General features: G+C 40.8%; 1 protein-coding gene across 1 annotated transcript in view; it reads left to right on the forward strand.

Moving 5' to 3' along the window:
• The window catches only part of TEC (tec protein tyrosine kinase), a 139,152-nt gene that overhangs the window by 38,575 nt on the left and 78,014 nt on the right, over nt 1-22,563 (forward strand). The window contains exon 2 of the mRNA XM_011927314.1: nt 3,683-3,868. Within this exon, the coding sequence (XP_011782704.1) occupies nt 3,731-3,868 (138 nt within the window). The 5' untranslated portion in view covers nt 3,683-3,730. The remainder of the gene's footprint in view (nt 1-3,682; nt 3,869-22,563) is intronic.

Raw genomic sequence — 22,563 nt, forward strand, 5'->3', positions numbered from 1 at the left:
CCATCTTTGGCTGGAAGTCTACATGAGGAGACTTTTCCTTCATTTGTGTCTCTCTGAACTTTAGTAGTTTTCTTGGCCAGGACTTCCCATTGGCCAGTGAATTATAACAACAGTGGTGGACTTTAATTGTATGGGATAGAAGGGTAGGGAGAGCCCGTAAGTAGGAACTAGGAGACTTTTTTCTAGTCTTGGCTTGTGTGACCTTGAGTAAGCCATTTAACTTTTCCGAACTTCAGTTTCTTGAGGGAGATAGATTAGGTGGTGAACTAAGATTCCTTTCAACTTAAATGGTATGATTCTGTATAAGACAAGTAATCGCACATATAAGTCAGATAAGGTGATTTTTTTTTTTTAGACAGAGTCTTGCCCTTTTGCTCAGACTGGAGTGCGATGGTGTGATCTTGGCTCACTGCAACTTCTGCCTCCCCAGTTTAAATGATTCTCCTGCCTCAGCCTCCCAAGTAGCTGGGACTACAGGCACCCGCCACCTCACCCAGCTAATTTTTATATTTTTAATAGAGATGGGGTTTTACCATTTTCACCAGGCTGGTCTTGAACCCCTGACCTCAAGTGATCCTCCTGCCTTGGCCTCCCAAAGTGCTGGGATTACAGGCATGAGCCACCACACATGAACAGATAAGGTGATTTTTTCCCCAGGACATTCATCATGAATGTTTTTTCTGCCCCTGATGTTGAGACCTTTTGCTTCTAGAACTGCCTATGAGTCCCGCCCCATTTATCCCTGTGGGCCTTCCAAAAGTCTGCCTTCCATTTGTTAACAATGGTATTGCTCACTGTATTGGGAACTACATGTTTGCACATGACCCGTTTATGAGAGCATTGCTTGCTTTTCCCTGGTATCCATTCTTATAAGTTGTCATTTTCACCCTTGAAAATGTGTTGCACAAAGATGAAAAGATAATTTCCAAAGAACTGGTACTTGCATTCTGACAGTTTCTTAGGAAAGAAGGATGGAGTGCCAAAATTTTAATATGGAATAAGGAAGACCAACTTAGATGCAAAAGGGGCAAGAGCTTTTCTGTGACTCCTTAGCTTAAGATGGCTATTGGGTTAATTAGTTCTGTGATTTAGCTGCTACTGAGAGGCTACTGTAGACACTGGGAGTGGGATTAAGAGGTTCAAGAGCCCAGTGTCTTCCTTTAAGATAGTGGCTCTCAATTCTATCTGTACATGAACTCATGATGCCCAGGGCTCCTCCCCAGACCAACCGAATAAAAAAATCTGGAAGTGGAGCCTAGACATCTGTATTAAAATGAAATTCCCTAGGTGATTCTAATACACACTTAAGGTTGAGAACCATTCCTTAACAGCTAAGTGAGAATTAAAAATACATACATTGATTGCTGTAGACATAGCAGAATATGATTAGCTCTATGATGAGTGACAGAAATTATGGCCCAGGAGTTGGAAAGTTTTTAATTAATAGGAGTCATTAGGAGAGACTACATCAAGGAGGGGAATTTTGAGCTGGTATAGTCTTCATAGGTGGAAAGTAGAGAGTCCACTAGGCCAGGGAGTGAATGCTGTGAGGGGAATCTCTGGAGATTTGGAAGACTATTTTGATTGGAATATGGTGGAAGTAAAGATGGGCCAGTAGGCTGCAGCCAGAATGTGGACAGTCTCTAGTGTCAGACCAAGGAATTTTAGCTTTACTCCGGAGGTTGCAGGGAGGCACTGAGGATTTCTGATGAGTGAAATGACAGTGCTGAATTTCTGTAGTTTGATCCAATGGGAGTGATGGATAGGTAGTTTGAATAAAAGGAGGCAAGAACTTGAGGAAATGAAGACCAATTGGAAAGCTACTCTCATGGTCCAGATATGGGATTGTAATGCTCTGAGTGAGGAAAATAACCGTGGAATTAAAAATGATGATAAACATTTGTGTAGTGTTTTCATAGTCAGTTCTTGCCCATATCTCATTTAAACCTCACACTGACCTTGTGGTCTTTCCTTACATACTTTATAAATGAAGGAACTGATGTTCAGAGTGAAGCTGTTATAAAGGAACCTTACAGAAAATGGAGGGGCCTGATTGGATGATGACCAATCAGTAATAGGAAATTAAAGGGTGCATTGGAGGTGTTGAATTGGGTATGAAGATGGTGGAATTCCTCAGTGGCTAACCCTGTCCAGTTACCAGCCGTGCTGTCAGAGAGCCATTTAATGCTGTTCATGTGACTCTTCTTGCCTCTGTCCTTTAGTATGCAGTTATTTATTTATTTATTTATTATTATTATTTTTTGAGACAGAGTTTTGCTCTTGCTGCCGAGGCTGGAGTGCAAGGTGGTGAGATCTCGGCTTGCTGAAACCTCCATCTCCTAGGTTCAAGCGATTCTCCTGCCTCAGCCTACCAAGTAGCTGGGATTGCAGGCGCCTGCCACCATGCCCAGCTAATTTTTTGTATTTTTAGTAGAGATGGGATTTCACCATGTCGGCCAGGCTGGTCTTGAACTCATGACGTCAGGTGATTCACCCACCTCAGCCTCCCAAAGTGCTGGGATTACAGGCGTAAGCCACCGCTCTCAGCCTATTTATTATTTTTTTTGAGACAAAGTCTTGTTCTGTCACCTAGGTTGGAGTGCAGTGGTGCTGTCTGGCTCACTCCAGGCTCCGCCTCCCGAGTTCAAGTGATTCTCTTGCCTCAGCCTCCTGAGTAGCTGGGATTACAGGCATGTGCCACCACGCCCAGCTAATTTTTGTCATTTTAGTAAAGACGAGGTTTTGTCATGTTGGCCAGGCTGCTCTTGAACTCCTCACCTCAAGTAATCTACCCAAAGTGCTGGGGTAACAGGCGTGAACTACTGTGCCCAGCCACAGTTACTTCTTTAAAGGCACGGTGGAGGCAAGCAAAGGAGCGGCTGTTGTTAGTTCAACTTGTCTCAAATATTAATCTTCAGGCCTTTTTTTGAGTATCTTTGGGTTTTCAGATAGTTAAATAGTGTTGAATTTTAAAAGGCTTAGTCTAGGTATGGATAGTCTGGAGTTAGAGGGCTGAGACTTTCTTATCCAGGTGGACTCTGCCCTGAGCAGGTTAAGTATGACTGGTGGGTTTCCATTTCTCCTGTGGTGGAGACAGGAGCCATTGGGAAGAAAACTCTGGAGCATGGTAGGATAGACACCAGAGAACATCCCTGTGGCACTGGTAACTAGGATGCTTCATTGAGATTACATCCTTATCAGAGCTGGAGTATGAATCATATCCACTACTATGCTAATTCATTTTGTTCATGAGTCTGCTGTGTCTGTAAGGTTGTCTGTTTTGTGAACCAAGATCCTGAAGCAATTCAAATGCCAGTGTAAATCAGCCACGCAGTGGACGAAATGTGCTTTTCCATCTGAGATATTTGTTCCCTGCAATCAAACAGTAAGAGTGTACCAGAAAGCTAAGGGTAGTAGGAGGTAAAAAGGAATGAATCATCATCATGAAGAATCTTGATTAGATTTTTCCCATGAAATGATGAGACGTGGAGGAGCAGGATGGAGACTGGAAAAGGAGAGGAGGTTGAATTTTTGTGCCCCAGGCATTCTCAGTTCGGGCACAGAGATCAACACTCATCTGCTCCAGCAGGGGTGAGGGTGAAGCCAATTTTGGTAATTTGAAATGGCAACATCCATAGAAAATTAAACTGTCACATTTTAACTGTTTCTTTTTTCACTGTAGAATACTGGGATCTTCAGTGGCAGGAGAAGGAGTAATCAGAAGACGGAGATGAATTTTAACACTATTTTGGAGGAGATTCTTATTAAAAGATCACAGCAGAAAAAGAAGACATCGCCCTTAAACTACAAAGAGAGACTTTTTGTACTTACAAAGTCCATGCTAACCTACTATGAGGGTCGAGCAGAGGTAGGAGACAATCACGATTTACTTTGCTGCTTTCTGTGTGGATAACGATTTTATAATATTGCCTCCCTCTCCAATCTTATTGAAAATGCTTTGGGTTAATGAAGTAATGATTTATTATCATTTGGATTTGAAAGATGAAGTTTAGAATATAGATATAAATCAACAAATCTGTTAATTATAGATTTATTTTAATTAACCTACTGAATTAATCTATTAGATTACATTACTTTTAGATCCTCATGGAATTTGTAAGGTGTATTGTACATATGGGTCTCTCCTGTAAACAGCCTATTATGTATCAAAGTCTTCTTTAGCAAATATAAATTGTATCCATGTCCATTGCCTTATATGAATATTTCTTCATTATTAAGTAGAAGTTACTTAAAACTGGTTAGTGATTTGGTGGACTCAACACGTTATCGAAGTTGACCTAAAGCAGAGTTTTTAAACATTCATTGTTTTTGTGATAAGTAGCTACTACAAAGTTCCCTTGATGGCAGCAGAGAGAAAGCAGCTCACTAAAAAACCTGGCCAGTGAGCACATGGCACAGGCGAATGTATGGTTAGCACACTCCTGGCTTGTGGGTGGCTTAGCTTCTCCTTCCACCGCTAGATGAGGCCTTGAATGTGCGGTCACCTCTGGTTCTTTTGCTCCTGACATGTTGGGTGTGGCATTTGCTAGTACTGCCACGTATTGCCATCTCTGCTAGAAATATCCTTGGGTTCCTGGGAATGACCAGGGGCTGAGTTGCCCATGGTTAACCGTATGCTGTTATGCAGTTGGTTTCAGTGGACTGTTGGTGATCCTGGTTTAGTTTTATTTTCTTTTTTTGTTGTTTTTTGTTTGTTTGTTTGTTTTTGTTTTTTTGAGACAGTGTCTTGCTCTGTTGCCAGGCTAGAGTACAGTGATATGATCTCAGCTCACAGTAACCTCCATCTCCGGCTCAAGCAATTCTCCTGCCTCAGCCTCCCAAGTAGCTGGGATTTACAGGCACACGCCACCACACTCGGCTAATTTTTGTGTTTTTAGTAGAGATGGGGTTTCACCATATTGGCCAGGTTGGTCTTGAACTCCTGACCTCAAGTGATCCACCCACATGGGCCTCCCAAACTGCTGGGATTACAGGCATGAGCCACCGCACCCGGCCCTGGTTTAGTTTTAATTCTGTTTTTTTTTTTTTCTAGAGTATTTTCCTCAGAAGTTGATTTAGTTGTATTTTTTTTCTCCCACTAATTTCTCTGTGGTTTGGTTTCCCCCATTTTAGATGGAATGGCATTGTGTCTCATGATGGTCCTCAACTCTTAATTTCTGCTGTGGCTTGTCATTGTGACCTGTGGTATTCTGCAGGTTCATGTAATTTAGGACCATACTCCTTTATCCTTAAGTCCCCCAAATGCTGAAAACCAAAACCTCAAAACTCTTAGTTACAAAACCTGTGTGTGTGTATATATATGTGTATATGTGTGCAGAAATATTGATGTATTTGATTATGTGGAGCTTCCCTAGTCCCTGCTGGGACTATTATGTAGTATATGGTATATGTGCTATATTTGCTTTGTTAAATCTAAAAAATTAAAAAATCCAAAAGTGTTTTGGACAAGGACTGTTACCAGAAATGTGAATTATTTTGAAACCTAAAACAGATTTTAAGGGAAACACTTACACATTTTTGCTATATGGTAATAATTTGTTATAATTTGATTTTAATATGTAGTTGACTCTTGAACAATGCAGGTTAGGGACACCAACCCTCGTGCAGTCAAAAATCTGCATATAGCTTTTGACTGCCCCCAAACTTAACTACTAATAGCCTACTGTTGACTGGAAGTCTTACTGAGGACATGAACAGATCAATCTTCTGATTTCCATCTCCCTATCCCTGGAAGCTGCGATTCAAAAAAGAATGTGAGGGCCAGTCGTGGTGGCTCATGCCTGTAATCCAGCACTTTGGGAAGCTGAGGTGGGGGGATCACTTGAGGTCAGGAGTTTGAGACGAGCCTGGCCAACATGGTGAAACCCCGTCTCTACTAAACATACAAAAAAAAGTAGCTGGGCATGGTGGTGGGTGCCTGTAATCCCAGCTACTCTGGAGGCTGAGGCAGAAGAATTACTTGGAGCCAGGAAGCAGAGGTTGCAGGGAGCTGAGGTTGTACCACTGCACTCCAGCCTGGGCAACAGAGTGAGACTCCCATCTAAAAAAGGAAAAATAAGAAAGAGAAAAAAAGGATGTGACATGAGTAATCTCTGCAAATCAACAGGTTTTTCAAAATAATTTTTGTTAAAAACTGTGACTCCAGAAGTAAATTAGAACCACAGGGGCCATTCAGGAATAAAATAGCCCTAGAGATATTTAGTTTTATTGTTCATAGTTCTCCTATTTTCAATAGAAAAACAATGAGTAGGCTATTGATTGATCTAGTAACTGTGATTTGTGGTTTCTTTGTGGCCACCAAGTGCCACTAATACTCTGTTAAAACTCTCAGTTCATAATGTCAGACAGAAGACATCCATCTTCTCCTTATTCCCTGGACAGCTTCTTCAACATGATGACAGCAAGCTTTTCTTGAAATTCTTCCTATTATGTAATAAACCTTTCTGTGCTTTTTGAAATATGCTGAAAATCCTATTCTAGATGACAAGAAATTCACTTAAACCATTTCCTCAGTCTAATTTTGTAAAACCTGTATTTCAATTTCTGCTGTGGGTCATTCTTTAGTTTGTCCTCCTTTCTCGCTGGTAGTTAGTTAATTCATGTATATTTCCTCATATTCCAGTGAACTGAAAAAAGATCTTCCTGGAAGTTTATATTATTTGATCCTATTCAGGATAACACAGAGCACAGGACACTGGAGGTGTCATAAGTGATGTTGCTTTCTAGTCAGGGGGCTAAATGACACACGGAACAGACCACCTGATGTTTCAGTGGAGGCTCTGTGGGATAATGAGATGGGAGCCAGGGAGGATCAGTGCTGGAGTCTGATCAGGAAAAAGATCTACAAATAATAGTGAGAGAGAAAACGAGGAATCGATTTCTATAGGTTGAGATTTGAATTTAAAAAATTGAAGTAGTATGTAAATTTGCAACTATTGTTAGCTAAGAAATCAGGAATTTTTAGAATTGGACTTTGGAGCTCTTAATTTGGTTGGCTTTTTGTTTGTTGTACTGCCCAGCATGGAAACTGGCAAATAACTTACAAAGTTGAAGGAATGGGGAAACTCATTGTGCCGGGGATCCCAACTCCACCTGCACGTTCAGTGATTCACTGTGACAGCTCACAGGACTCAGCACTGAGTCATACTCATAACTATGATTTATTACAGCAAAAGGATACAAAGCAAAATCAGCAAAGGCAAAAGGCATGTGGGGCCAGGCGTAAGCTTCCAAGAATCTTATCCCAGTAGAGTCCCAGAGGATGTGCATAATTCCTCCAGCATCAAATTGTGACAATTGTGAAATGTTGTGCTATTAGAGACTCAGTGCCCGAGGTTTTTGTTGGAGGCTGTGCCTAGTGTACCAAGGTTCCAGATTGCAGAAGGAAAGCAGGTCTTCAGCATGAACTACATTGTACAGTTTGGGTACAGTGAGCCACTTCATCAGTGTTGGGAATAGTGGAACCCTCTCAAAGTCCAAGTTCCAAGATGCACGGCAAGGATCAGCCTTGTAAACAGGCCTTTCTTGGGACAGCAGCCTCGAACCTGCTGTGTTAGCTCTTTTCTGCACATTAGTAGTAAAAATGATACAATCTATTGAGCACTAAGTACAAGTTAACCACTGTGCTAAGTACTTTACATGCATTATTTCCCTTATTTCTCAAAAAATTCTGTATTGAGTCTTGTTAGACTTAATTTCAAAATGCAGAAGTAAGGCTTAGAAAGATTAAAAACTTGCACAACATACAGCCTACAAGAGATTGCACACACCTTCCAGAAATTGCAGGTGTATTTCTTCAAAGCCTATCTTTGAAATAATCTTGATATTTCAATGAAAATGTGAAAAAAAATTCTAAACATCTGAGGTTAGCGCTCCATAATACAGATAACATTTTATTTTAAAAGTTTTATGGATATTTTTATTTGTTACTTTCAATTATAACTTTTTAAAAAAAAATTTCTTTGTGATGGAAGAGAATTAACACTTGAGAGGGTTTTTGTCCTGGATCTACCACTGTCTCATTGGACTTTATAAAATAATTTTCTCCAATCTATAGTTTAAAACATTTTTTTGCATATATATTGTCTTTATACTTTCTTCAAATTAATTTTTTTTTTTTTTTTTTTTTTTGAGACGGAGTCTTGCTCTGTCGCCCAGACTAGAGTGCTGGAGTGCAGGGGCACTATCTTGGCTCACTGCAAGTTCTGCCTCCTGGGTTCACGCCATTCTCCTGCCTCAGCCTCCCCAGTAGCTGGGACTACAGGCGCCCGCCACTACGCCCGGCTAAGTTTTTGTATTTTTTAGTAGAGATGGGGTTTCACTGTGTTAGTCAGGATGGTCTCGATCTCCTGACCTCATGATCCGCCCGCCTCGGGCTCCCAGGGTGCTGGGATTACAGGCATGTGCCACCGCGCCCAGCCCAAATTAATTTTTAAATTTATAATTGACACATAGTATCTTTTCACACTCTTAACTCCTCTGTTTCATCAGCATTTCAACCCCAACACACATTGGATCTGTTACCAGTTACTATTGTATCGGTCAGCATTCTCCAGAGAAACTGAACCAAAAGGATATATATAGGATACTGTGTATGTATATATATATGTGTGTGTGTGTGTGTGTGTATGTACATAAAAGGAGATACATTGTGAGGAATTGGCTCACACAATTGTGGAGGCCAAGAAGTTCCACAATCTGTTCTCTACAAGCTGGAGGCCCAGGAAAGCTGGTGATGTAGTTCAGTCTGAGTCTGAAGGCCTGAGAACCGTGACAGCCAATGCTGTGAATCCCAGTCTGAGGACAGGAGACGATGAGATGGGATGTTTCAGCCCAAGTAGTGAGGCAGGAAAAAAGGGGTGAATTCCTCTTTCCTTACCTTTTGTTCTCTTCAGGGTTGGATGATGCCTGCTCACAGTGGGGAGGTCAGTTTGCTTCCTGAGTCCACAGATTCAAACACTGATCTCACTAGGAAACACTCACAGACACACTCAGAAGCAATGTTTGGTCTGGTTACCCCATGGCCCATTCAAGTTGACACATAAAATTAAGCATCATATTGGTGAATTCTCTCTATTGCAGGCTTATTGCAGCTCCCAACCCCAGTTTTAGGTGGATTACTGCCCTACTTGATCCAATTTCTGGATCTTCATCTTTCATCTGCAAAATCCATAGCTTCTCTAGGATCAAGTTAACATTCCTTAGTCTGGAATACAAGGTACTTGATGCAATTTTTCCTTCTTCTCTTCTTCCTCCTCTCCTGGCTATGTCTCCTACTTACAGTTGTCCTTTCACATTGTGCCTTTGCTAATACTCTTCAATTTATTTGGAGTGACATACTCCTCTGCTTGCCTGCCAGGATCCATCTATCCAGCCACTGTCTATTTTATCTATCAAATATTTGTTGAGTGCCTGGGGAACACTTACCTATCTTTTCTAACATAGTTCAATCCCCATCTTCTCAGAAGCCTTTTCTGTCTCCCCCTGCCCAAAGTAGAATGGATCCTCCTCCCCTTTGTGCTCTGTACACATTTTTATTATGGTGTCTTGACTACCTGACTATGTACATATCTGTGTTACCTACTGGATTTTAAGCTCCCGTGATAGTGTAATATAATAAGAAATATACATTTTGGCAAGTCCCTTTCAGCCATAGCTATGTTTATGTTAATGAGGTGACTTTTGGAAAGTAATAGGTGACTTTAGGATGGGGGATCTTGTTGCCAGGGGAGCCAACCACATGATTAGAGGATCGGAACTTTCAGCCCCACCCTCCAACCTTTAGGGAGGGCAGAAGCACCAGAGGTTGAGCTAATAATCATTTATAGCCAAAGATTTAATCAATCATGCTTACGTAGTGAAGCCTCCATAAAAACCCTAACTGAAGGGGTTCATAGCGCTTCCAGATTCGTGAACAAGAATGTGTGCATGTGCTAGAGGATGGTTGGATTAGTTGGTTCTCACACTGCTAATAAAGCCATACCCAAGATTGGGTAATTTACAAAGAAAAGAGGTTTAAGTGACTCACAGTTCAGCATAGTTGGGGAGGCCTCAGGAAACTTACAATGGTAGCGGAAGGGGAAGCAAACACATACCTTTTCACATGGGGGCAGCAAGGAGAAGTGCTGAGCAAAGAGGGAAAAGCCCCTTATAAAACCATTAGATCTTGTGAGAACTCACCCACTATCAGGAGAACAGCAGCATGGGGGTAACCGCCCCCAGGATTCAATTACGTCTCACTGGGTCCCTCCCACAACACGTTGGGGATTATGGGAACTACAATTCAGGATGATATTTGGGTGCAGACACAGCCAAACCATATAAGTGGTATAACCCAAACTCCATGGAGACAGAAGCTCCTGTGCTTGGGACTCTTCTGGACCTCACCCTGTGTATCTCTTCATCCTGTTGTTCATTTGTAACCTTTAAAATATCCTTGTAATAAGTTGGTAATAGTAAGTACACTTTCCTTGGGTTCTGTGATTTGTCCCAGCAAATTCTTGAACCCAAGGAGGGGGTTGTGGGAACCTCCATATGTAGCCAAGTCAGACAGGAGTTGTGGTAACCTGGGGATCCACTACTTGTGATTGACATCTGAAGCGGAAGGCAGTATTCCGGGAGTGATCCTTTAGTCTGTGGGGTCTGTCTAAATTCTGAGCAGTTAGTGTCGGAATTGAGTTAAATTGTAGGACACTCAATTGGAGTGTGCCAAGAGTTGGAGAGTTGGCTGGTGTGGATACCCCACCCCCTGCCACACATTTGGTGTCAGAAGTGCTGAGGGAGTATAGAAGAAGTATTTTTCTTTTCTTTTCTTTTTAGCTGTGTATTAGTCCATTTGTATTGCTATAAAGAAATACTTGAGGCTGGGTAATTTATAAATAAAAGAGGTTTATTTAGCTCACTGTTCTGCATGCTGTACAAATCGCATGGTGCCAGCGTCTGCTTCTGATGGGGCCTTAGGAAACTTACAATCATGATGGAAGGCAAAGGGGACCTGGTGTATCACATGATGAGAGCAAGCAAGAGAGATGCCATGCTCTTTTAAAACAACCAGGTCTCACGTGAACTCAGAGTGAGAACCCATTCATTAACATCTCGGAGGGCACCAGGCCATTCGTGAGGGATCTGCCCCCTATGACCCAAACCACCTCCCACTAGGTCCACTTCCAACAATGGGGATTATATTTTAGCATGAGATTTGGAAGGGACAAATCGCCCAACCATATCAAGCTCTTTGAGGGCAGAGTTCATAACCATCTTTGTATTTCTGTGGGCCTAGGGCAGAGTGAGTACTCAGAACATGTTGCATGGATGGATACACTGGATATCCTAGAGATGGGGAGATGGGGAGACCTCAATCCCAAATGTATTTAGGATTGAGGTCTCCCCATCTCCCCATCTCTAGGATAAATTTAGGATTTATGTATGTTGTGAACCATGACATAAATGTATGTTGTAAACCATGACAAGCAGAAAGGTTGTCATACTGCTAATAGGTAGAAGAATTAGAATTCGAACCTTGATATTCTGACTCTTAAGTTCAGTGCTCTTCCCAAAATGCCACAGGTGCCTTGCAGGGTCCAGCCCTATGGGGCATAGTGGGTGTTCTCCCTGTGTGCAGAGACGCGAGATTGTAATAAATAAAGGCACAAGACAAAGAGATAAGGAAAAAGCAGCTGGGCCCAGGGGACCACTACCATTAAGACGCGGAGACTGGGAGTGGCCGCAAACAGCTGGGCTCACTGATATTTATTGCACACAAGACAAGGGGGCTGAGTAAGGAAGGTGAATCTTCTAAGTGATTGACAAGGTGAAGCAAGTCACCTGATTACAGGGTAGCGGGCCCTTCCCTTTTAGGTAGCCAAAGCAGAGTGAGAGAGAAGGCAGCATACGTTAGTGTTTTCTTTTCTGTACTTATAAGAAAGATCAAAGACTTTAAGACTTTCACTATTTCTTCTACTGCTATCTACTATGAACTTCAAAGAGGAACCAGGAGTACAGGAGGACCATGAAAGTGGACAAGGAGCATGACCATTGAAGCACAGCACCACAGGGAGGGGTTTAGGCCTCCGGATGACTGCGGGCAGGCCTGGATAATATCCAGCCTTCCACAAGAAGCTGGTGGAGCAGAGTGTTCCCTGACTCCTCCAAGGAAAGGAGACTTCCTTTTGCAGTCTGCTAAGTAACAGGTGCCTTCCCAGACACTGGCATTACCGCTTGACCAAGGAAGCCTCAAGTGACCCTTATGCGGGTGTGACAGAAGACTCACCTCTTGCCTTCCAGGTCACTTCTCAATGTCCCTTCAGCACCTGACCCTATACCCACCGGTTATTCCTAGGTTATATTAGTAATGCAACAAAGAGTAATATTAAAAGCTAATGATTAATAATGTTTATAGTAATGATTGATAATTGTTCATGATCCTCTCTATATCTAATTTGTATTATAACTATTCTTATTCTAACTATTTTCTCTATTACACTGAAGCAGTTTGTGCCTTCAGTCTCTTGCCTCGGCACCTAGGTAATCCTCCGCCCACAGTGCCTCTCTTGTTTAATCTGTTTGTACCGAAATTGAGCATTCTCTTGTTATGAGATGCTTGAAACTTTAATCTTTTACCTAGGTTAACAAACAGGATGGTGGAGGCAGGCAATCACTTACAAGTATGATGACATGAGTCTCTTAAACACCCTGGGAAATCTCTCATCTGTATAGGCTCTCCTGGATCATATTGGATTTTTCTTGACCAGTCCTGGGAACCTGGAGACTTAGTGATACAGGGATAAGAGTCTGTTGAGGTTCTGAGATGATCTGATGTTTCTCCCTTAGTTATATCTGTATGTTAGGTAGTTCCCCAAGTGGAAACTATAGGTTTATTGGGTCCTTCTAATCTTTACCTGAAGGTTTGTATCTTTTAGCACTTCCTAGGGTTCTGGGGAGTTGGTGTGGAGTGGGAAAAGAATAATTTCTTGTACTACTGGGCCATTGGAAGCATCTGCATCAAATGATAGAGATTACCAGGCAGTCTACCAGCTTGTAAAAAGTGCTATGACTCTGGGAGGTGTGGTGTCTCAGGCCTGTGGTCCTGACACATAAGGAGGTAGAGAGTTTGAGACCAGGCTGGGTGACATAGCAAGCCATCTTCTATATAACAACAACAACAACAAAAGTGACATGACTCTAAATACTAAATATAATCGTTAGTATGTGATGGGATTATTCTGGCTCTGGAAATTCTCAACTATATTATACCTTGAAAACTCATGTTCTTAGACACTCAAGTTTCTTTGTTTCTGAAATTAGGTGGTATCGACTTTCTTCTTTGTGTCTCAGTTTCCTTTCTTGTATCTCTTCTCCCATTTCTGATTCATTATTTGTGTTTTTATTCTACTCTCCTGGATCTGACCTTTCTTGTCATTAATTACTTCAAGAGGCCATGATGCCAGGTCCGAAGTCCAAGGGTCTTACTCCTTTAGTTTGCCAAATTGTTTACCTTCCTTTAATGATATTCACTGTCTTTAGGAAGCTGAAATCTATTTAAGACAGAATAGGGGGATACTAACATTCCCTCCATCCATACCCTTAGACATTCTTTTTTATAACTACAGTACAGTAATCAAAATTTAGACATTTAACATTGATATACTGTTATTGAATCCGGAGATCCAGAGCTTATAGTCAAATTTCATTTGTTGTTCCACTGATGCCTGTATAGCTATTCCTCACCCTCCCTGCTCCTCCAGCCCCCAAGTCCAGGATCTAATCCGTAATCACACATTGCATTCAGTTGGTTAAGATATAAAGTTTTAAAATATCTATGGTGAGAGGAAGAGATAATATGGAAGAAATGCTGTCCTTTGTTACATACTATAAAATGCCAGCTGTCTCGTGACTACTCAGTGATTTCATGTAAGAGTCCATACAATGACTTCACGTAAGAGTCCACAAACTTAAAAATCAGTATAGTCTATTCTCCTACTCTCATTGTCGTGGTTATCATTAGGAGCTGAAGGTGCCCCTCCCCACTAAAGAAATTATTGTAGCATGGTTCACTAGGATGAGTAAAAATTACTTATTACTGGCTGGGCGTGGTGGCTCACACCTGTAATCCCAGCACTCTGGGAGGCCGAGGTGGGCGGATCACGAGGTCAGGAGTTTAGAGACCAGCCTAACCAACATGGTGAGACCCCATCTCTACTAGAAATACAAAAATTAGCTAGGCGTGGTGGCAGGCGCCTATAATCCCAGCTACTCGGGAGGCTGAGGCAAGAGAATCGTTTGAACCCGGGAGGGAGAGGTTTCAGTGAGCTGAGATCGTGCCATTCCACTCCAGCCTGGGTGACAAGGCAAGACTCCATCTCAAGAAAAAAAAAAATCACTTGTTACTGTTGACTATCTCTCTCATTTCCTCCCCTTCTAGCTCAATTTTTTATTATTTTGTATTAGAACAGTTATCAGGCATGCAGAGCTTTTTATGGGGTAATTACTACTAAATGAAGGGGGGAGTTTAATCAAAGGTTTGGTCCTCCTGCAACTTAAGAGTAGAAGCAATAAATGTATTCTAGATCTTGAAAAACACTCTTTGATCTGACTGTGATAGTTGTGTTTTATTCATTTGATTATTTGTATTATGATGCGACAAAGACTATATGAAAAATCAGCATTGTTGTTCAGAAATGGTATTACTTAATTTAATTTAGTTATAAGACTTGTCCCTCAGCAATTTTTAATGATATCAAAAAGTCAAGTTTTAAGCACAGTTTTATTTAGCTATTTTCCCATTGAACATATTCAAGACTGTGCCATAGGAATTGAAGGCAATTACAAAAAGAATGATCCTAGAATATTTGGAAAATGGCATTGTAGTTGAAATAAACATAGTGTTTCTACTCACCCCTCTTCTCCTACCTGCCTATCTTGAAAAAAAATTGTCTTAATTTGAAATGTATATAACTTCTTGTATTTTTTTTAAAAAAGAACTGCATTTGACATCACAATTTATGTAACTTGAGTTGTATTTCTCCTTTTATGTTATGAACTACTGGGCTGAGGAATTCTTAGAAATCTTTGAAATTAATTCCTTGTAATTAATAGTTTCTAGTGAGTGTTTGTTTTGAAGATAGGGATGATAGCATTTTTACCCTGGAAGACAGTTTAAAAAGAGACCAAATTATGAGTGGAGGAATCCTTGGTGGCAAGAGTGTAGAGCTGTATGCAGTTTTTTTTTGTTTTTTTTTCTCTGAAGGGTGGAGGTTGGGGAAGGCCACTTGGCCAAGGGTGAGAATGTGAGCAATGATGGGCAGAGAGAGTCTATTCAATGCAGAGGAAACAGCATGTGCTAAGACCCCCTTTCAAGGGGCTTAGTGTATTTGTGGAACTGTTCTGTTCTGAGGCCTATGAAGATTTGTAAAGCAAACAAGGGGATCCATACAAGGAGATAGTTGACTTGTTAGTAATAAGGAGGAATCATACAATTTTAGAATTTAAAGAGACTTTAAAGAATCACCTCCAGACTTTTCACTTGTGAAAACTGAAGATAAGGAGATGATTTGCTCCAGGTCACCTAGTGAGCTGTTGTTAAGCCTGGACCCAAGCTCAGATTGGATATTTCTGGATCATGCTCTCTGAGTACACTACCTTAGTTCTGGAAAGGATGTGTCTGGGTTGCCAAGTGGATGAGGACACTAACTGTACAGTGTCAATAATATGGTTGTTATAATGGATACCATCTAGTGACTATTCAGACTCCTTTGCTTGCAAATACTGATGCTCTTTGTCTTTCGATGGGGTTACCTCTTGATAAATCCATTGTAAGCTGAAAATGTATTTGGGACACCTACTGAACATTGTAGGTTAGCCTAGCCTACCTCAAATATGCTCAGAACACTTACATTAGCCTACAGTTAGGCCAAATCATCTAGCACAAGCCTATTTTATTTAATTAATTAATTATTTTTTTGAGACAAGGTCTCACTCTATCACCCAGACTGGAGTATAGTGGCGCAATCCCAGCTCACTGCAGCCTCTACCTCCCAGGCTCAAGTGATTCTCCTGCCTCAGCCTCCCAGGTAGCTGGGATTATAGATGCATGCCACCACGCCTGGCTAATTTTTATATTTTTAGTAGAGATGGGGTTTTACCATGTTGGCCAGGCTGGTCTTGAACTCCTGACATCAAATGATCCACCCACCTCAGCCTCCCAAAGGAGTGGGATTACAGGCATGAGCCACTGCACCCAGCACAGGCCTTTTTATAATAAAGTGTTGAATATCTCATGTAACTTAAAAAATTATTTTAGGCCAGGCGCGGTGGCTCAAGCCTGTAATCCCAGCACTTTGGGAGGCCGAGACGGGTGGATCACGAGGTCAGGAGATCGAGACCATCCTGGCTAACACGGTGAAACCCCGTCTCTACTAAAAAAATACAAAAAAACTAGCCGGGCGAGGTGGCGGGCGCCTGTAGTCCCAGCTACTCGGGAGGCTGAGGCAGGAGAATGGCGTAAACCCGGGAGGCGGAGCTTGCAGTGAGCCGAGATCCGGCCACTGCACTCCAGCCCGGGCGACAGAGCGAGACTCCGTCAAAAAAAAAAAAAAAAAATTATTTTAATTATTTTTATTTTTATTTTTTGAGACGGAGTCTCACTCTGTAGCCCAGGCTGGAGTGCAGTGACATGATCTTGGCTTACTGCAACCTCTGCCTCCCAGGTTCAAGCGATTCTCCTGCCTCAGCCTCCCACGTAGTTATTACAGGTATGCTCCACCTCGCCTGGCTAATTTTTGTATTTTTAGTGGAGACAGGGTTTTTCTATGTTGGTCAGGCTGGCCTTGAACTCTTTACCTCTTGTCACCCACCCACCTCAGTCTCCCAAGGTGCTGGGATTACAGGCATGAACCACCGTGCCCGGCCTAATTATTTTTATTTTCAAGACAGGTCTTGCTCTGTCATCTGGGCTGAAGTGCAGTGGTGTGATCTCAGCTCACTGCAACCTCCACCTCCTGGACTCAAGCAATCCTCCATGTCAGCTTTCCTAGTAGCTGAGACCACAGGCACATACCACCACGCCTGACTATTTTTTTGTATTTTTAGCAGAGATAGGGTTTTGCCATATTGCCTAGGCTGGTCTCAAAATCCTGAGCTCAAGTGATCCACCCGCCTTGGCCTCCCAAAGTGCTGGGATTACAGGTGTCAGCCACCACGCCCAGTTCTCATGTAATTTATTAAATACTGTACTAAAAGTGAAAAACAGAATGGTAGTATGGGTACATGAATTATGGTTTCTACTGAACATGTATTGCTTTTGCATCATCATAAAGTTGAAAAATCATTAGGTCAAACCATAAGTTGGGACTCTCTGTTCTTGTCACTTTCCTACCTTTGAAGCTTTGGTCCTGCTGTGCCTAGCAGTTCTCCTTCTCCTGTCTATTTACCCAAGTCTCGTCTCAAATCCTTTTAAGTGAGAGGCTTTGTACACTCCTCTGGTTATACATGCCTTTCCCTTTCTGAATTCCTGTTTAAATTTAATTTCCTGTTAAATGTATATGTGTTATTATTATTGCTTTTTTTTTTTTTTCTCACTGACTACATAATAATCTCCTTGAGGGAAGGAGTTGTTTTGTAATTTAAATATATCACTCACAATACCTCATACCCATTAGCCTTTTAAAAAAGTTTTTGTTGGTAGTAATTACAATGGTAATGATCGGTAAATATTTAAAGTAAGCAAAAAGATCTTTAATATAAATATCTCACATTGTGAGAGTTATTCTCCATGTAATTTTGTCCCATTTTATTTTTTTAAGTGGTGCATTATTTAAATTTAGAAACAGCTGGGCATGGTGGCTAGCACTTGTATTCCCAGTTACTCAGGAGGCTGAGGTCGGAGGATCACACCCAGAGATTTTTTTTTTTTCAGGGACAGAGTCTTGCTATGTTGCCCAAGAGTTTAAGTCTAGCCTGGGCAACATAGCAAGACTCTCTTAAAAAAAAATCTAAAACAAGGGTATGTTTTAATTCAGTATTTATTAGTGTTAACCTCTCCCCCAAACTACATGTGGACATTGTTATACACAAAGTTATCAACTGTCAAAATAAATCACATGACAATTTGAGAAAGTGAAACTACATTTTGAGTTGTTTCTAAAGCTATTTCAGACACACCAACTCTTAGCCATAGGTTGATGCTGGTCAGGTACATGTAGAAAATTATGTGCAGAAAGGAGCTTAGAAACACTTGTGTGACTCAGCAATTAATTCTATTATTACTCTTTTAGGAGGACTTCTGATGTTATTACCTTTTAGTTTTGTGAATGTACTGTACTTCTGAGATAAATAAATATTAATGTTCTCTGATTATTACTTCAGATAAAAATACCATTTTGGTCTTCTTACCAAAGCTCTTCATTTACCTTTTTTACTTTTAATATTAGAAAACTGTCTCAAAGATTTGCATGATTCTACATTGGTAAGCACCTGAAAAGAAAATACTGCAAAATATGTGCAATATTGTTTGTTAAATAAAATTAAACGAGTAAGCAAGAGACTGAGATGAAATTGCAAATGATTTTTATAGATTATTGGAAAGGAATTTTTCCCCATTACCTAGTTAGATTACATGTTGCTCATTCTGTCTTTATTCCAGGAAATCACATAGGCATTGCTGTTAATTTTATTTGTGACTACAAAAGTCATATGGATAGGTAAAATTCCTTACTCATTAGATTGTAAAATATAAATTTTGTGCCTTTGAGAGGAATATGTTTATAATTTCCTGGTAGAAGAGTCTTTTATTTGTAATATGGGACTCAGCTCATTTGTTTTACTTTCTTCATCACTTGTACAAAAAAGATTTAGTGATTGTGTACCCAGTGCTGGGGATGGAGTAATTAAAAGATGAATGGTTCTGGCCTCATTAAGCTTACAATCTGTTTAAGCTATACTTCTACCTCTGTGGCTTCATAATGACATACTTTTTAATACTACCTCTGCTGTGCTGTGAAGGGGGTCTCTTGAGACTTGGTGTTCTTGCCTTGTGTGCCACTGTTGTTTGCACTTGCCCACAGGACTCTCAACTTCACTGGACACCGGGCTTCCAAGTGTAATATGGGGCAGTTGTGCCTAGAGTATTTCAAGGTTTCCTCCTATTCTTACATTTTATATAGCACAGATCCCATGGAAATATCAGTGTTTTGTATACACACTTGCATAGCTCTGTTGTCTTCAGTGCCCCATAAAGTATAACTGTAAACAACCCACAGATTTGCCCACCATCTGTTTTACAAGTGAAGAAACTAGGAGACAGCCTTCTCTGAAGTGACATCCCATTTGAGGAGGCGAACCAAGATGTCTTATCTTTCAGGCGAGTGTGCTGTTAAACCACACTGTTCTACTTCCCACAAAGCGGGACTTCCTTAAACAGTAACTTCACTGACCACCTCTATTCATGTTTCCTTCCTCCTTCTCTTCTTTGCCTGTATAGATAACAAACCTTGCAACGGGTGTTCTTTTACCAGTTGTTCATTTATGTTTGTTTTTTTTGCACTGTACCCATGTGAGGTGGTAGGAACCCTGTGCATTTAAGTAAATTAGAATTGTGCAGAAGAGACCAGCAGAAGGAAAGTATTTCTGTGAATGCATATATATATATATATATTTTTTTTTTTTTTTTTTGAGACAGAGTCTCACTCTGTCACCCAGGCTGGAGTGCAGTGGCATGATCTCTGCTTGCTGCAGCCTCTGCCTCCTGGGTTCAAGTGATTCTTGTGGCTCAGCCTCCTGAGTAGATGGGACTACTGAGTAGTGCGTGCCACCATGCCTGGCTAATTTTTCATATTTTTAGTAGAGATGGGGTTTCACCATGTTGCCCAGGCTGGTCTCAAACTCCTGAGCTCAGACAATCCACCTGCCTCGGCCTCCCAAAGTGCTGGGGATATAGGCATGAGTCACTGTGCCCAGCCTGTGAATGCTTATATTAAAGAAGCTGAAAAGGGTTATGCTTAGGTGGTAAGGCTCAAGAACTTTAAAGTGAGTTTTGTTAAATGGTACATTTCATATATACTTTAAGTGATTCATCTTAAAGAAAACTCACAAGTGACTCAAAGATGAATTTATTCATGTTCATTGTCTATCTCAATAGCAGAGAAACAATGTCACAGTTGAAGACTCCTGGACATCTACTGCAATATATTTGTAATTTAGTTTAACACTTTAGAAAACAGTAAAGTAAGCTTATTTTTGGGTTAACTTACCCTGACTAGGACTGATTGTATTACAATATAAGGACAAATAGTAAAACTTTGAATTTTCTTGGAAAATGATGAATAGCTTGATGCTAATGATCAGATATAATTAAAAAACATTTTTTTAAACCTCAGAGTGATTTTTTTATTTTCAGATGTCACAATCACTTTCTAATGATAGGTGTTCTGACTAAAATATCTGCAGGAAACAAGACCAAAATTCACTGGATGAGATAATATGTTTTTTGAAGTTCTAGAATCAGCTCATCAGCTATATTCTGTTCCTTCTTAATTGTAGGAAACTTCAGTTGTAGTCTAGGTCCATCTCTGAGTTTACAGAATTTCTGTGAAGTTAGGGAGTGAGAGACTAAGAGGATGGACTCTTGTACCAGATTATCGGGGTTCAAATTCTAAATCTGTTGTTTATTAATTGCGTGACCTAGGACAAATTACTTAATCTCTTTGTGTCTCACCTTTAAACTGGGGAGAATAATAATACTTCCCTCATAGGTGTTTGTGAGGGGTAAATGGATCAGTATAGATAAAGTGGCTAGGATAGTTCCTGGTAGGTAAGTGCATGTAAGCAGCTGTTATCCTTATATAGGTAAGGTAGGTTGCATTGTTGCCCATTGTGTCTTTATACGTTTCAATCTTTGCTCTTGCCTCTGTTTTTTCCCAGATATAAATGTATCTGCAATGACTGTAATTGTGTCATTCTGTTACTAGGTTACTAATCACAGGTAATTCACTCTTTAAATTGATCTGTGCTGCTGGTAGTCTGGTTATGTTTTGGAGTTCTGGTAACTGGTGGAAATGCATACCTTGGGTAGGTTCATGTTTTTGACATCTTTGAACCATGTTCACAGAACTTTATTGGGGGTCATCTGCTGGGGGTGTTTTTCTCTGGATGTTTGCCAGTGGTACACATGATAGGGTGCCAGTGTGGTAACTGTGGTGTTGGTTTCTCAGTTTTAGTTTTTCTTTCCTTTTTCTTCTTCCTCCTCCTCCTCCTCCTCCCCTTCTTCATCTTCTTCTCCTTCTCCCTCTCCCTCTCCCTCTCCTTCTTCTTCTTCTTTCTTTCTTTTTTTTTTTTTTTTAATAAAGAGGCAGTCTCATTCTGTCACCTGGGCTGGAGTACAGTGGTGTGGTCATAGCTCACTGCAGCCTCAAACTCCTGGGCTCAAGGGATTCTCCCACCTTGGCCTCTTAAGAACCAGGATGACAAGCACGTGCCACCATTCTTGCTAATTTTTTATTTTTTATTTTTGTAGAGATGGTGTCTTGCAGTGTTGCCTAGGCTGGTCTTGAACTCCTGGCCCGCCTCAGCCTCCCAAAGTGCCAAGATTATAGGCATAAACTACTGAGTCTGGCCAACTTTACATTTTTATGACAACAGAGGTGGATCTGCTATGGAGTTAAAGTAAATTAAGCTTCAGGCTCTTTCAATTCCATAGCCCTTCATAAGGCCTCTAGAAGGGCCCTGGAGCTTTTGCATTTATGATTTTGCATTCTAGTTTTATTTTATTTTTAATTTTTAATTGATAAGGACTTCTCCTCCAAAGTGTTTAAGCTTCAGGTCCCTCAAAATCTGGATCTGCCTCTGTAGAGCATATAACGTTTCATTTGTTCTAATATCTGACAATATCTACAAACTCTGCCAGTGAAATACTCTCAAACATTTCCACTGTAAAACAGTTTAAAAACAAGCACGTTTACAATTGGTTTATGTTTTCGAAGTTCTTCCTTTGAAAAACAAAGTGGTATATCTCTACTTTAATCTATTAATTTTATTTCCCTGAATAGAGTTAAACAGTTGTTGTTTTAAAAGTCCTATACTTTTCTTGTTAAATGTATTCCTGAGTATTTTATGTTTTTAGCTACTCTTGCGAATAGGTTTTTTTTCCCCATGATATGTTGTAATTAGTTATTGTTAATATATCATCAAGCTTGATTTTTTTATAAATCTATTTTTTTTGAGACAGGGTCTCACTCTGTTACCCAGGCTGGAATGTATTGGCATGTTCCCAACTCGCTGCAGCCTCAAAATCCTGGGCTCAGGCAGTCCTCCTACCTCAGCCTTCCGAATAGCTGGGATATAGGCGTTTGCTACCATGCCCGACTAATTATTTGTTATTTTTAATTATTTTTCGTAGAGATGAGCTCTCTCTATGTTGCCAGACTGGTCTCAAACTTCTGGGCTCAAGCAGTCCTCCCACCTCAGCCTCCCAAAGTGAGGCACAGTGCCTGTCTATAAATTTATCTTGTAACTAACCATTATACTATGCTACGTTTTTTTTTTTTTTTTTTT

Source organism: Colobus angolensis, unplaced genomic scaffold (assembly GCF_000951035.1).
Source record: "Colobus angolensis palliatus isolate OR3802 unplaced genomic scaffold, Cang.pa_1.0 Scaffold71, whole genome shotgun sequence".
NCBI lineage: Eukaryota > Metazoa > Chordata > Mammalia > Primates > Cercopithecidae > Colobus > Colobus angolensis.